The sequence below is a fragment of the Crinia signifera genome, chromosome 12 (assembly GCF_055691185.1).
Source record: "Crinia signifera chromosome 12, ASM5569118v1, whole genome shotgun sequence".
NCBI lineage: Eukaryota > Metazoa > Chordata > Amphibia > Anura > Myobatrachidae > Crinia > Crinia signifera.
The window spans coordinates 6,709,364-6,724,871 of record NC_139228.1 but is presented as its reverse complement, the minus strand read 5'-3'; the positions used below and the strand labels follow the sequence as shown (position 1 = coordinate 6,724,871).

Below are 15,508 nucleotides of genomic sequence, written 5' to 3'. Positions count from 1 at the left end.
CAGCTGCGTGTCCTGGGAATCCGCGAGACAGGTACAGGGGGTCCGACCTGGGCGTGACGCGGCAGCTGCGTGTCCTGGGAATCCGCGAGACGGGTACAGGGGGTCCGACCTGGGCGTGACGCGGCAGCTGAGAGAGGGAATGAATGAGGGAAAAAATCAGGAGCTTATTTATAAAAATATGTGTGACATAAATATACTTCTATTCTGCATAATGCACACACACATATGTACAGCTGTGCTGATAAGGTTACATACCCCAGCAGCAGAATGTGTGGTTTTCTGGCCATTTGTCAGAGAATATGAATGATAACTCTCACACTTCTCTGTCACTCATGGTTAGTGGTTGGGTGACGCCATTTATTGTCACACATCTGTGTTTAATCATAATGACAACAGAAACTTCCCAAATGACCCTGATCAAAAGTTTACATACCCCAGGTCTTATCTTAATACCAAGTATTGCCCCCTTTAACATCAGTGACAGTTTGAAGTCCTTTATGGCAGCTGCCCGTTCTTCTTGGCACAAAGCCTCCAGTTCCGGTAAATTCTTGGGCTGTGTTGCATGAGCTGCACGTTTGAGGTCTCCCCAGAGTGGCGCAATGATATTGAGGTCAGGAGACGGAGATCAATTTTGACCATGTTTCCAGTGCCTTTGTAATCACACATCCCCAAACCTTAGCGATCCACCTCCGTGTTTTGCAGTAGGAATGGTGTACCTTTCGTCATAGGCCTCTCCAAATGTAACGTTTATGGCTGTGGCCAAAAAGTAAAATTTTGGTCTCATTTATTTATTTATTTATTAGCAGTTTCTTATATAGCGCACACAGATTCCGCAGCGCTTTACAGAGAATATTTGACCATTCACATCAGTCCCTGCCCCAGTGGAGCTTACAATCTATATTCCCTACCACATGTACACGCACACACAGACATTCTAGGGTTAATTTTGTTGGGAGCCAAATTAGCCTAGCAGTATATTTTTGGATTGTGGGAGGAAACCGGAGTACCCGGAGGAAACCCACGCAAGTACGGGGAGAATATACAAACTCCGCACAGTTAGGGCCATGGTGGGTATTGAACCCATGACCTCAGTGCTGTGAGGCAGTAATGCTAACCATTACACCATCCGTACTGCCCCCACTCCAAATGACTTGATTCCAGAAGTTTTGAGGTTTGCTCTGTGCTGTTTGGAGTATTGTAAGCTGGATGCTTTGTGCAGGCTTGCCTACCCTCCAGGAGTCGCCGGGAGGCTCCCGAAAATCGGGTCCCCCTCCCGGCCCCCCGGGAACGTGGGCAATCCTCCCGCATTGGTCATGCAGCCCTGCCCCCCCCCCGTTCTGCCCAAAGAAACCGTTTTCATCAGGTCCACGGTGATGGGCGGGTCTAAAGTGACGCGAACCGCATCATTTTAGCCCCTCCCCCAATCCGTGGACCAGCGAATTGCTGTGTTTGCCTGCCATGGGGGCGGGGCTTGATGACGTCCTCCTCGCCCCGCCCCCTGATGGGTGCTTATAATGTTAAATGCACCCCCATTTTCAACACCACCCCCACTATAAACGCAAACCCGAAGCTTGGCAAGCGCTGCGAGCCCGCGAGGGGTGGAGGTACGCGTCCACCGACCGTTTTTAATTCCCCCTCTATCCAGGTTGGCGTGTAGTCGACTTTAGATAATGTGGCGAGCGCAGCAAGCCACCGAGCCTGAAGCGTGGCGAGCCCCACGAGGGGCCACGGAATACGAGCCCGGAGCGTGGCGAGCCCCGCAAGGGGACGGGGAATATATGTAAAGTAATACGTGTGCGCTCGTCGAGCTTCGGGCTCGTCACACTATCTAAAATCAACTCTACACCGACGTGGATAGTGGGGTATGAAAAGGTCAGAGGACGTGTACCGCCGCCGCTCGCCACGTTTCGGGTTGGCATTGATAGTGGGGGTGGCGTTGACAATGGGGATGCATTTAACATTGTAAACACCCATTAGTTTACTTGTACAATTAAAAATCGATTGTATAAGATGCACTACGATCAAAATCGGGGGCGCTGTGCTAGGAAACAAGTACCAATTTTTCTTTGCATCCCGAACAATTTTCCTGGCAGTTTTTTGTTGTTTTACCTGACCCAGTGGCGTGCGGTGGGGTGAGGCAGGTGAGGCATAGCCTTTCCTGTCATACTAGGGTATATGTCGGCATTTTGAATTTTATAAAACAATTTTTATTATTCTAATTATTTTTATAGTCAAAACGCTGGAGTAAAAAGTCTATGGCAGGTGAGGCAGTGCCTCAACTGGCTACCTTTTCTGCACATCTCTTATCAAAACTCAGTGAATCTCCAGCAGTGTATACTGCTTCGCATGTGTATAATGCTGGCATGTACTCCGTGGCTCATATAGTGTGTGCAACTCTGGCTCTGGTACTTGCCAGGGACTCAAGCCATTTGCCTCACCGCACGTCCCTGACCGAGATTTGGTTTCCACAGAATCCCTTATTTTCCACTTCTTAATTAGAGTTTGAACACTGCCGATTGGCATTCTCAATTGCTTGGATATGTTTTTATATCCCTTTCCTGTTTTATACAGTTCAACTGCCTTTTCCCGCAGATCCTTTGACAATTCTTTTGCTTTCCCCATGACTCAGAATCCAGACACGTCAGTTCAGCACTGGATGAAAAGATGCAAGGGTCTTTCAGGAGACCAGAAACTCACTGACCTTTTATACACACACACTAATTACAAGCAAACAGATCACAGGTGAGGATGGTTACCTTCAGTAGCTATTCAAACCCATTTGTATCAACTTGTGTGCATGTTATGAGGCCAAAATCTCCAGGGTATGTAAACTTTTGATCAGGGTCATTTGGGTAGTTTCTGTTGTCATTAGAATTTAAAAAGAGTAAACACAGATGTTTGACAATAAATGGCTTCACCCAACCACTAACCCCGAGTGACAGAAACGTTTGTGAGTTATCATTTATATTCTCTGACATGGCCAGAAAATCACAGATTCTGATTACTGATACATGGTAAGGGTGGGTATGACATCAAAGCATTTTAAATCCTATGGTCATGATGCTGACAGCAACAATCCAACGGCACCTGTTAATTATTGCAACCCCTATCCATTCCCCCACCCACAGCCTACCTCTAACTACCCCCCAGCCTAACTCTCCCCTCCCACAGCCTTACCCTAACTAACCCCCAGCCTAACTCTCCCCTCCCACAGCCTTACCCTAACTACCCCCCAGCCTAACTCTCCCCTCCCACAGCCTTACCCTAACTACCCCCCCCAGCCTAACTCCCCTCCCACAGCCTAACCCTAACTACCCCCCAGCCTCACCCTCCCACAGCCTAAACCAGTGGTAGCCAACCCTAGCCCTCGAGAGCTACCAACAGTTCACATTTTCCAGACAACCTAGCTGCTGCACAGCTGCACTCATTAATCACTGACACGTTTTAAAAGATACACAGATGGAGCTAATTAGCTCACTTGTGATTCTGTGAGGAGACCTGCAAAACATGCACTGTTGGTAGCTCTCGAGGACTAGGGTTGGCTACCCCAGGCCTAAACCCAACCACCGCCAAGCCTAACCCTATCAAACTACCCCCCCAGCCTCACCCTCCCCTCCCACAGCCTAACCCCAACCACCGCCAAGCCTAACCCTAACAAACTACCCCCCCCATCCTCCCCCTCACCCACAGTCTAACCCTTACTACCTCCCAGCCTCACCCTCCAACAGCCTAACCACAACCACCACCAAGCCTAACAAACAACCCCCCAGCCTCAACCTCCCCTCCCACAGCCTAACACTAACTACCTCCCAGTCTAACTCTCCCCTCCCACAGCCGAACCCTAAATACACCCCAGCCTGACCCTCCCCTCCCACAGCCTAACCAACTACCCCCCAGCCTCACCCTCCCCTCCCCTCCCACAGCCTAACCCAAACTAACTACCCCCCCCCCCCCAGCCTCACCCTCCCCTCCCACAGCTTAACCCTAACTACCCCCCCAGCCTCACCCTCCCCTCCCACAGCCTAACTCTCCTAGGACCCTGAGGAGACTGGCATACAGACCTAACATGGCATTACTCCTGGCTGGTGCCCGCTGGTAACATGGCACACACACCTCACGTACAGCCACCCAGCAGAGGCCAGGCAGGACCTCAGCTGCTTGGCATCCCATAGAGTCTGGACATATTCTTGCCGTGTGGCACCCCCAGCCAGTGCCCATGTATATGGATGGAGCCTTGGCTCACTGGAAATACTCTTCTGCAAATATAAAACCTTGCAAACAGAGTGGCACGGCTGGCAGACACTGCCTCAGGATAGCCCTGTTTGGTACTGTGCTGGGAGAATGCACAGAGCCTGGATGGGAGCCCGGGGAGCCTGATCCGGTTACACAGCCAGCACCAATGTTACTGTGCCAATCCTCAGGGAAGCTGGGAGTAGCCTCCATCTGAGGGGGGCAGCATGCAGCCCCCACCGCAGGGCCCAGCAGCCATCCGGGTCCGGGACATGCAGGGCAAGGAATGGGTTAAGGCAAAGTACTGACAGGTTTCTAAGAATAGAGCTGAGCAAATTTGCTTTGTGACCTCACTGTGCGTTCTGCTCCTGAATGACACGGGGGCTGAGCCTATGGCCCAGGTCTCAGTACAGTGGGTGGGGATAGATCCACCTGTTACAGGTGACCTAGTCATAAGCCCCAAGCAGCTGCATCACTGCATCAGACTTCTAGCAGGAGGGGAGATGGATCACAGCAGGATTACTGTGCTGCTCCTGGCCCTGGTGTTTGCGGCTCATGTCCACAGTAAGTGCCACATTGCTGGATGGATAGCAGTTCTGGGAGTGGGCACCGGGAGACGGACCACGTTTAGGGCATTCTACTCAGGAAATTTACAGAAAGGATGGTGTCCCGCAAGGCGGCCCCCGGGGAGAGAGAGTGTCCCGCAAGGCGGCCCCCGGGGAGAGAGAGTGTCCCGCAAGGCGGCCCCCGGGGAGAGAGAGTGTCCCGCAAGGCGGCCCCCGGGGAGAGAGAGTGCCCCGCAAGGCGGCCCCCGGGGAGAGAGAGTGCCCCGCAAGGCGGCCCCCGGGGAGAGAGAGTGCCCCACAAGGCGGCCCCCGGGGAGAGACAGTGTCCCGCAAGGCGGCCCCCAGGGAGAGACAGTGTCCCGCAAGGCGCCCCCCAGGGAGAGAGAGTGCCCCGCAAGGCGGCCCCCGGGGAGAGACAGTGTCCCGCAAGGCGGCCCCCAGGGAGAGACAGTGTCCCGCAAGGCGCCCCCCAGGGAGAGAGAGTGCCCCGCAAGGCGGCCCCCGGGGAGAGACAGTGTCCCGCAAGGTGGCCCCCCAGGGAGAGACAGTGTCCCGCAAGGCGGCCTCTGGGGAGAATGTTCTATAACGTAATTCCTGGGGAGAATGTTCTCTGACGTGATTCCTGGGGAGAATGTTCTATGACGTGATTCCTGGGGAGAATGTTCTAGAACGTGATTTCTGGGGAGAATGTTCTATAACGTGATTTCTGGGGAGAATGTTCTATAACGTGATTTCTGGGGAGAATGTTCTATAACGTGATTTCTGGGGACAATGTTCTATAACTTGATTCCTGGGGAGAATGTTCTGTAATGTGATTTCTGGGGAGAATGTTCAGTAACGTGATTTCTGGGGAGAATGTTCTATAACGTGATTTCTGGGGACAATGTTCTATAACGTGATTTCTGGGGACAATGTTCTATAACTTGATTCCTGGGGAGAATGTTCTGTAATGTGATTTCTGGGGAGAATGTTCAGTAACGTGATTTCTGGGGAGAATATTCAGTAACGTGATTTCTGGGGACAATGTTCTATAACGTGATTTCTGGGGACAATGTTCTATAACGTGATTTCTGGGGACAATGTTCTATAACGTGATTTCTGGGGAGAATGTTCTAGAACGTGATATATGGGGAGAATGTTCTAGAACGTGATATATGGGGGGAATGTTCTGTAACGTGATTTCTGGGGAGAATTTTCTATGATGTGATTTCTGGGGAGAATGTTCTATGACGTGATTCCTGGGGAGAATGTTCTGTAACGTGATTCCTGGGGAGAATGTTCTATGATGTGATTACTGGGGAGAATGTTCTGTAACGTGATTCCTGGGGAGAATGTAGCTTTCTCTCCGGAAGTTTCCGTTTGGTGGAGTCGGCAGATAACCGAGGCTGGCTGCGTATGTGCTAGTCTACTCCCTTATTTACCTGGCAGGAGGTATTTACATTATACGGCCTCCCCGGCCGTGTCCCTGTAATTACCCTTCCCCCGGCCGTGTTCCTGTAATTACCCCTCCCCCGCCTGGTCACTGATTATCTGCTAATTACAGAGTAACAATCACATCTTCCTCTGTGACGTTATGATGGTCTGTGCGACACTTATCGCCGTGTGGTGACGGCTTAGAGATTTATCGTCATGCTTCTCTGATATCCGCACATTTACGCCATACACCCCGATCTGCAGAAGCGCGGTCTAATCAGCTGCCAAACGCCTGAACATCACATTGAGATGTTTATGCCAATTTAGAGCATTCCTGTGCTGTACATAATATGCCGAGCCATAATACCACAGAGCAGGTGCAATGTGGATCGGTCCAGAGTGGGGGGCTCAGCCGGACAATGGGGTCCTGGGAGATCTGCGAAATACAGTTGTTATTATAATTTTAGTTATAAGGCGCCACAAGTGTTTCGCAGCACCGTACAAAAGGAACAATACAATACATAACATTGAATAAATAACAAAAATAGAGTATAAATAAAGAGCGCCACAGTACAATACACATTACAGCTTAAATATACAGTAAGTAGTGAGGACTCAATCAACATGCAACTAGAGGCTAGATGCCAATGATGGAGAGGAGTATGCGGACGAAGATCGTCACTGAGTGTTTGAGTATAGGAGAGCTGTGAGTGACATGTGAAGAGAAGAGGGCTTTGACAACAGGAGGGAAGAGGGCCCTGCTCGGAGGAGCTTACAATCTAGTAGGAAGGGGAGACAGACAGATTACATGAGGTGCAAGCAAGTGGGTGGTGGCTAGATAGCAGGATGTAAACAGGCAAGGGGTCGGAGAACCAGCTGGTTTATGCAGTGGAAGGGTACGCTTCCTCTCTCTCCCCCCACCCCTGGGATATCCTAGTCCACTCTCTCCCCCTGGGATATACTGCCCCCCCTCTCTCCCACTGGGATACACTGCTCTCTCCCCCTGCGATATACTGCCCCCCGCCTCTCTCCCCCTTAGAAATTCTGCCCCCCCCCCGCTCTCTCCCCCTGGGATATACTGCCCCCCTCTCTCTCTCCCCCTGGGATATACTGCCCCCCCCATCGATGTACTGTCCCCCCTCTCTCTCCCCCTGCGATATACTGTCCCCCCTTTCTCTCCCCCTGCGATATACTGTCCCCCCTTTCTCTCCCCCTGCGATATACTGTCCCCCTCTCTCTCTCCCTGAGATATACTGTCTTTCCCTCTGCGATATACTGTCCCCTCTCTCTCTCTCTCTCCTGCGATATACTGTCCCCTCTCTCTCTCTTGCGATATACTGTCCCCTCTCTCTCCCCCCTGCGATATACTGTCCCCCCTCTATCTCTCTCTCTTGCGATATACTGTCCCCTCTATCTCTCTCTCTCCCCTGCGATATACTGTCCCCCCTCTCATCTGCGATATACTGTCCCCTCTCTCTCTCTCCCCTGCGATATGCTGTCCCCCCTCTCTCTCTCCCCTGCGATATACTGTCCCCTCTCTCCCCCCTGCGATATACTGTCCCCCCTCTATCTCTCTCTCTTGCGATACTGTCCCCTCTATCTCTCTCCCCTGCGATATACTGTCCCCCCTCTCCCTCTCCCCTGCGATATACTGTCTCCCCCCTGCGATATACTGTCCCCCCTCTCTCTCTTCCCTGCAATATACTGTCCCCCCTCTCTCTCTCCCGAGATATACTGCCTTTCCCCCTGCAATATACTGTCCCCCCTCTCTCTTGCTCCCCCTGCGATATACTGTCCCCTCTCTCTCCCCTGCGATATACTGTCCCCTCCCTCTCTCCCCTGCGATATACTGTCCCCTCCCTCTCTCCCCTGCGATACTGTCCCCTCTCTCTCTCTCCCCTGCGATATACTGTCCCCTCTCTCCCTCTACGATATACTGTCCCCTCTCTCTCTCCCCTGCGATATACTGTCCCCTCTCTCCCTCTGCGATATACTGTCCCCTCTCTCCCTCTACGATATACTGTCCCCTCTCTCTCTCCCCTGCGATATACTGTCCCCTCTCTCCCTCTGCGATATACTGTCCCCTCTCTCCCTCTGCGATATACTGTCCCCTCTCTCCCTCTGCGATATACTGTCCCCCCTCTCTCCCCCTGCGATATACTGTCCCCCCTCTCTCCCCCTGCGATATACTGTCCCCCCTCTCTCCCCCTGCGATATACTGTCCCCTCTCTCTCCCCTGCGATATACTGTCCCCTCTCTCTCCCCTGCGATATACTGTCCCCTCTCTCTCTCCCCTGCGATATACTGTCCCCTCTCTCTCTCCCCTGCGATATACTGTCCCCTCTCTCCCTCTGCGATATACTGTCCCCTCTCTCCCTCTGCGATATACTGTCCCCCCTCTCTCCCCTGCGATATACTGTCCCCCCCTCTCTCTCCCCCCTGCGATATACTGTCCCCCCTCTTTCTCTCCCCTGCGATATACTGTCCCCCCTCTCTCTCCCCTGCAATATACTGTCTCCCCTCTCTCTCTCCCCTGCAATATACTGTCCCCCCTCTCTCTCCCCCTGAGATATACTGCCTTTCCCCCTGCGATATACTGTCCCCCCTCTCTCTCGCTCCCCCTGCGATATACTGTCCCCTCTCTCCCCTGCGATTTACTGTCCCCTCTCTCTCTCCCCTGCGATATACTGTCCCCTCGCTCTCCCTCTGCGATATACTGTCCCCTCGCTCTCCCTCTGCGATATACTGTCCCCTCGCTCTCCCTCTGCGATATACTGTCCCCTCGCTCTCCCTCTGCGATATACTGTCCCCTCTCTCCCTCTGCGATATACTGTCCCCTCTCTCCCTCTGCGATATACTGTACCCTCTCTCCCTCTGCGATATACTGTCCCCCCTCTCTCTCTCCCCTGCGATATACTGTCCCCTCGCTCTCCCTCTGCGATATACTGTCCCCTCTCTCCCTCTGCGATATACTGTACCCTCTCTCCCTCTGCGATATACTGTACCCTCTCTCCCTCTGCGATATACTGTACCCTCTCTCCCTCTGCTATATACTGTCCCCCCTTCTCTCTCACCCCCTGCGATATACTGTCTCCCCTCTCTCCCTCTGCAATATACTGTCCCCTCTCTCTCTCCCCCTGCGATATACTGTCCCCCCTCTCTCTCACCCTCTGCTATATACTGTCCCCCCTCTCTCTCACCCTCTGCTATATACTGTCCCCCCTCTCTCTCACCCTCTGCTATATACTGTCCCCCCTCTCTCTCACCCTCTGCTATATACTGTCCCCCCTCTCTCTCACCCTCTGCTATATACTGTCCCCCCTCTCTCTCACCCTCTGCTATATACTGTCCCCCCTCTCTCTCACCCTCTGCTATATACTGTCCCCCCTCTCTCTCCCTCTGCGATATACTGTCCCTCCTCTCTCTCATCCCCTGCGATATACTGTCCCCCCTCTCTCTCTCCCCCTGCGATATACTGTCCCCCCTCTCTCTCTCCCCCCTGCGATATACTGTCTCCCCCCCCCCAGGTTATACTGTACTTTCTCTCTGCCCCCTGGGATGTTCTGTCCACTCCCTGGCCTCCCACAGGACCTCTGGAAGCACAGGTAACTCTGCGTTTAAGCAGGAGACAGAGCCAGGCCTGACTGCTGAAGTGAAAGCCGCTGTCTAAAGCCACAAAGCATAAATTACCACTGCCAGCAATGGAGACCCAGCAGCATCAAAGCATTCCAGGCACCACCGAGTCCCCGACGGGTGCAAGTGTCTATGGCATGCACAATGGCCACTATACCCATCATTGGTAGCGGTAGGCTGCCAGCAACAGCATGGGGAAGACGGTAACAGGGACTGTTCCATGGGGTACAAAATCTCAAACCACATAGATAGTCGGAGACAGGATCTGCCTTACATGTCCAGCGGCCAGCCCAGAGGTACAGTATGTGCCCAGAGGGGATGTTGGTCCTCCCCGGGGTCACCAGAGACCCAGGACATAGTGCCCGGAGCAGGTTAGCATCAGACACTCAGACTAAACACTGTCACGGACTGTCAGCTTTTCGGTCTTCTCTGGGATTGTAATGAACTCTCTGTCCCCCATTCTCGCTGCTTTGGGGGACCGACTGAAGAAGCGCAGCAGTCCTACAGTGGTCCCCAGCCAAGGTGGTCTGTACTGTATATTAGCCGCTAGGGGCGGGGATCAGAACGTTTCACCATGTAGATGGTGGAGATAAATGCTTGGTACCAGTGGAGGGGATAAACTCTGTTCTGTGCAGAATGGGTGACACCGCAGGTGTAGCACAAGTGTCCTGGGTTCTCCATCTGGCAGAAAACGTGACATACATCTTAGTCTCACACCGACAGCACAATAAGGGCATCTATTAGCAGGTGCAAAATTCTGGAAACACTATGTCACCCACTCGCCATCTTGTCGTCCCAGGAGACGTGAAACGCGCCACCCAGGCAGTCTCGGGAGACGTGGGACGCGCCGTCCATGCAGTCTCAGGAGACGTGGGACGCGCCGCCCAGGCAGTCTCGGGAGACGTGGGACGCGCCGCCCACGCAGTCTCGGGAGACGTGGGACACGCCATCCAAGAAATTTTTTGAAGAGTTTTGTTCCGTTACATACGGAAGGGGAACAGGATACAGAATAAAGGAGGGGGTGGGGAGGGGTAGGGGGTACAATCCAACATACAACAGCTTATACATATACAACCATAGGTGCAGGCACATACAGTAATTACACTGAGAATACAGATAAGAGCAATATCAATACTAGGATTAGGTTGGCGATATAGTGGAGCAGGCTAAATGGGTTCTGCAATAGATTAGGCCGTGTCAAATAGTAGTGTCGCCCCTTCAGGTGTTGTAGCATACTCCTTCCAACAGGACCAGGTCACCAGGGGAGAGGAGGATGAGCTCATTGTTTCCATTTGGAACGAATGGTGGAGTTTCCTGACTATTTTGCTGAGAGAAGGGGGAGAAGGTTTATTCCATTCTTGGGCTATTGCTGCACGAGTGGCTATGAACAAATGGGCTAAGACGTAACATTTGGCCTGTGGGACAGCCGGAGGGTAGAGATGCAACAGCGCAGGGAGGGGCCCTCTCCATCAAAGCTCCAAGAACTTTGGAGACAAAGTTAAAAAACCTCCCCCCACAGTTGTCTAATTTTCGGGCAGGACCAGAAGATGTGATAGGTATCTCCGATCTCGCCACAATCTCTCCTGCACAAGTCAGAAGTTGAGGGCCAGATTTTGTGCAGTTTGGCCGGGTGACGTGTAGCTCGTGTAGGAGTTTAAAGTGCATTTCGAGATGTTACTACATTCAGATATTTTATGTGATGCGAGAAATTATTTCCCATTAATGTTGGGAAAAGGAGCACTCTAGGGCACCCTCCCATTTGATTTGAGTGGTGGATTTCGGTGTTTGCTTATTTTATATTCCATATATACTCGAGTATAAGCCTACTTTTTCAGAACATTTTTTATACTGAACAAGCCCCCCCTCGGTTTATACTCGAGTGAGGGTCCCACTGGAGTCAATACGTTTTCCCAGTTTTTCTGTTGTAAAATTAGGTGCCTCGGCTTATATTCGGGTCGCCTTATACTCGAGTATATACGGTAATGGTTTAAAATGTTCTTTGTATTTCATTGACAGGTGCCACAGAAGAGACCACTTCAAGTGTAACTAGTTCACAGAACATTACGGGATCCACAGCAGTGACTGCTGGTGGTCAGGATGCCACAAATCCACAGAATAACACGGGGACCACAGTAGATTCTAATACCACATCTACCACACATCCACAGAATAACACGGGACCACAGTAGATTATAATACCACAGCTACCACACATCCACAGAATAACACGGGGACCACAGTAGATTATAATACCACAGCTACCACACATCCGCAGAATAACACAGGGACCACAGTAGCTTATAATACCACAGCTACCACACCTCCACAGAATAACACGGGGACCACAGTAGCTTATAATACCACAGCTACCACACCTCCACAGAATAACACGGGGACCACAGTAGATTCGAATACCACAGCTACCACACATCCACAGAATAACACAGGGACCACAGTAGATTCTAATACCACAGCCACCACACATCCACAGAATAACACGGGGACCACAGTAGATTATAATACTACAGCCACCACACATCTACAGAATAACACAGGGACCACAGTAGATTACAATACCACAGCTACCACACATCCACAGAATAACACAGGGACCACAGTAGATTATAATACCACAGCTACCACACATCCACAGAATAACACGGGGACCACAGTAGATTATAATACCACAGCTACCACACATCCACAGAATAACACAGGGACCACAGTAGATTCTAATACCACAGCCACCACACATCCACAGAATAACACGGGAACCACAGTAGATTATAATACCACAGCTACCACACATCCACAGAATAACACAGGGACCACAGTAGATTATAATACCACAGCTATCACACATCCACAGAATAACACGGGGACCACAGTAGATTATAATACCACAGCTACCACACATCCACAGAATAACACAGGGACCACAGTAGATTATAATACCACAGCCACCACACATCCACAGAATAACACGGGGACCACAGTAGATTATAATACCACAGCTACCACACATCCACAGAATAACACGGGGACCACAGTAGATTATAATACCACAGCTACCACACATCCACAGAATAACACGGGGACCACAGTAGATTATAATACCACAGCTACCACACATCCACAGAATAACACAGGGACCACAGCAACTACCCCTTCAGTAACCACAAGCCCCGCACCCGTTTCAATCGATATGCAGCTACATATTACTAATGAGAATTTCTCTACGTCTCTGAATGATTCCAACTCTACAGATTACAAGGCTCTGGAGACACGAGTCCAGCAACTGGTGAGTGGTGCCACATCCTCCGTGCCCGGTTACAGCAGCAGGACACTAATCCACGTTTCCAATCCTATTCTATTCTTATTCTTTGCAGTACAATGACGTCTACAACTGTTCCACCTGTAGCACAAACGCCACATACCGCGGTGTCACCATCCTGTCATTCAGGTGAGTCCTGGCCAAACACAAACCAGAGCTAGAGGTACCTCAGATATGCGAGTTCTTTACGACAGCTCACCGGACGGTCTCCAGGTTAGTGTACTCACGCTCAGTCCTCCCATTGCAGGAACGGGTCGGTTATCGCCAACACCAGGGCAGAGTTTGCAGGATCTCCCACAGCGACCGAGGTGCAGGACATCATGGTGAGCAGATTGAATAGCAGCAACAGCGTGATTAATGGACTAACCATATCTAGCGTACAAGGTGAGTGCGAAACGCGCCGTAAACCGCCACCGCTGCCCTGGGAAACACTGCAATCCTCACCACCGCTAACTTAGGAGTAATAATTAGCCATCTTCTCATCCCAACTCAAGCAAACCCCCCTCTACTAATACGACCCTTTCCATCCATCATATTGTGGTCCCTTTCCACAATACTACACTCACCGTAGTCCTACATGAGGGGTCTGCCCAACGGCTCCATTACCCCAAAGGCACCTATTCAAACCAGCCTCTCTTCTCCACTACGGAGGTTTCTGTTCCTATTAATACCAGTCCCTATCCCTCACACAACTCAACTACACTAATGAGCTCCTGAACATGCATCAGCCTCTGGTGCATCCTTCTCTCCATCCTTTTACTAGTCAGGCTTCCTCATGGATGTTCTGAAGGACCTCTGCGTTCTTCTCCTCTAATACAGTTCCATATGTCTGCCTCTTCCCAGCCATCTCTAGTGTTGTAGTCCATCTCTATCTTGAACATCCACCTCTGGCTGTGTCAACGCTAGCCAACTCCAAACCATTTCTCCTACTACTGTACTGTGGCGATCTGCTCTAATCTCCTCACCAGTGACAATATAACACTCTCTCACTTCCCCCACAGTCATGGTGGATTGCACTCTAAACTTTACCACACCCCCAGTCCCATACAGCTTCAACATTCTAGTAGAATCGGATGACTAATATCCTCAGTGTAGTCTATCCTCATCAATATTGTCTTCTTGTGTAAGCATTTCCCTCACACTCTGCTTCTAGGGGCAGTGTCCTGTCTAGCCTGTACCTCATATCTGTGCCTTCAACAACAACTGAAATATCTGATTGTCTATTACAGCTAGTCAGAGTACACCAGAAACCACCACAGCAAGTCCCCAGAATAACACAGGGTCCACAGCAGCTACAACGGGTGGTCAGAATGCCACAGCAGCCACCACAGCAAGTCCCCAGAATAACACAGGGTCCACAGCAGCTACAACGGGTGGTCAGAATGCCACAGCAGCCACCACAGCAAGTCCCCAGAATAACACAGGGTCCACAGCAGCTACAACGGTGGTCAGAATGCCACAGCAGCCACCACAGCAAGTCCCCAGAATAACACAGGGTCCACAGCAGCTACAACGGGTGGTCAGAATGCCACAGCAGCCACCACAGCAAGTCCCCAGAATAACACAGGGTCCACAGCAGCTACAACGGGTGGTCAGAATGCCACAGCAGCAAGTCCCCAGAATAACACAGGGTTCCACAGCAGCTACAACGGGTGGTCAGAATGCCACAGCAGCCAGCACAGCAAGTCCCCAGAATAACACAGGGTCCACAGCAGCTACAACGGGTGGTCAGAATGCCACAGCAGCCAGCACAGCAAGTCCCCAGAATAACACAGGGTCCACAGCAGCTACAACGGTGTGGCAGAATGCCACAGCCAGCACCACAGCAAGTCCCCAGAATAACACAGGGTCCACAGATGCTACAACGGGTGGTCAGAATGCCACAGCAGCCACCACAAGTCCCCAGAATAACACTACATCTACTCAAGTAGTAACCACCACAAGTCCCCCAATCACTTTCATCTATATGCAGCTGCATATTACTAATGAGGACTACGCTACATCTCTGAATGATGCCACGTCTGCATATTATAAGAAGTTGGAAACACAAGTCCAGCAACTGGTGAGTGGTGCCACGTCCTCCGTGCTCGGTTACAGCTGCAGGACACTAATCCACGTTTCCAATACTATTCTATTCTTATTCTTTGCAGTACAATGACGTCTACAACTGCTCCACCTGTAGCACAAACACCACATACCGCGGTGTCACCATCCTGTCATTCAGGTGAGTCCAGGCCCTAGGTACACCTCACCTAGACACGTGCAGAGCAATTAGTGGCGCCTTAGACATGGCAGCAGATACGCTGAATCTTTATAACCAGCGTCCAGGTTA

The 15,508-nt window shown here is 51.4% G+C and overlaps 1 protein-coding gene across 1 annotated transcript in view; it reads left to right on the top strand.

The window, feature by feature from the left end:
* Positions 1-4,598: 4,598 nt before the first annotated feature.
* The window catches only part of MUC1 (mucin 1, cell surface associated), a 28,469-nt gene continuing 17,559 nt past the window's right edge, over positions 4,599-15,508 (top strand). Inside the window, exons 1-7 of the mRNA XM_083167117.1 lie at positions 4,599-4,794; positions 11,859-11,981; positions 12,035-13,143; positions 13,232-13,305; positions 13,424-13,560; positions 14,406-15,238; positions 15,327-15,400. Coding sequence (XP_083023243.1) covers positions 4,623-4,794; positions 11,859-11,981; positions 12,035-13,143; positions 13,232-13,305; positions 13,424-13,560; positions 14,406-15,238; positions 15,327-15,400 — 2,522 coding nt within the window. The 5' untranslated portion in view covers positions 4,599-4,622. The remainder of the gene's footprint in view (positions 4,795-11,858; positions 11,982-12,034; positions 13,144-13,231; positions 13,306-13,423; positions 13,561-14,405; positions 15,239-15,326; positions 15,401-15,508) is intronic.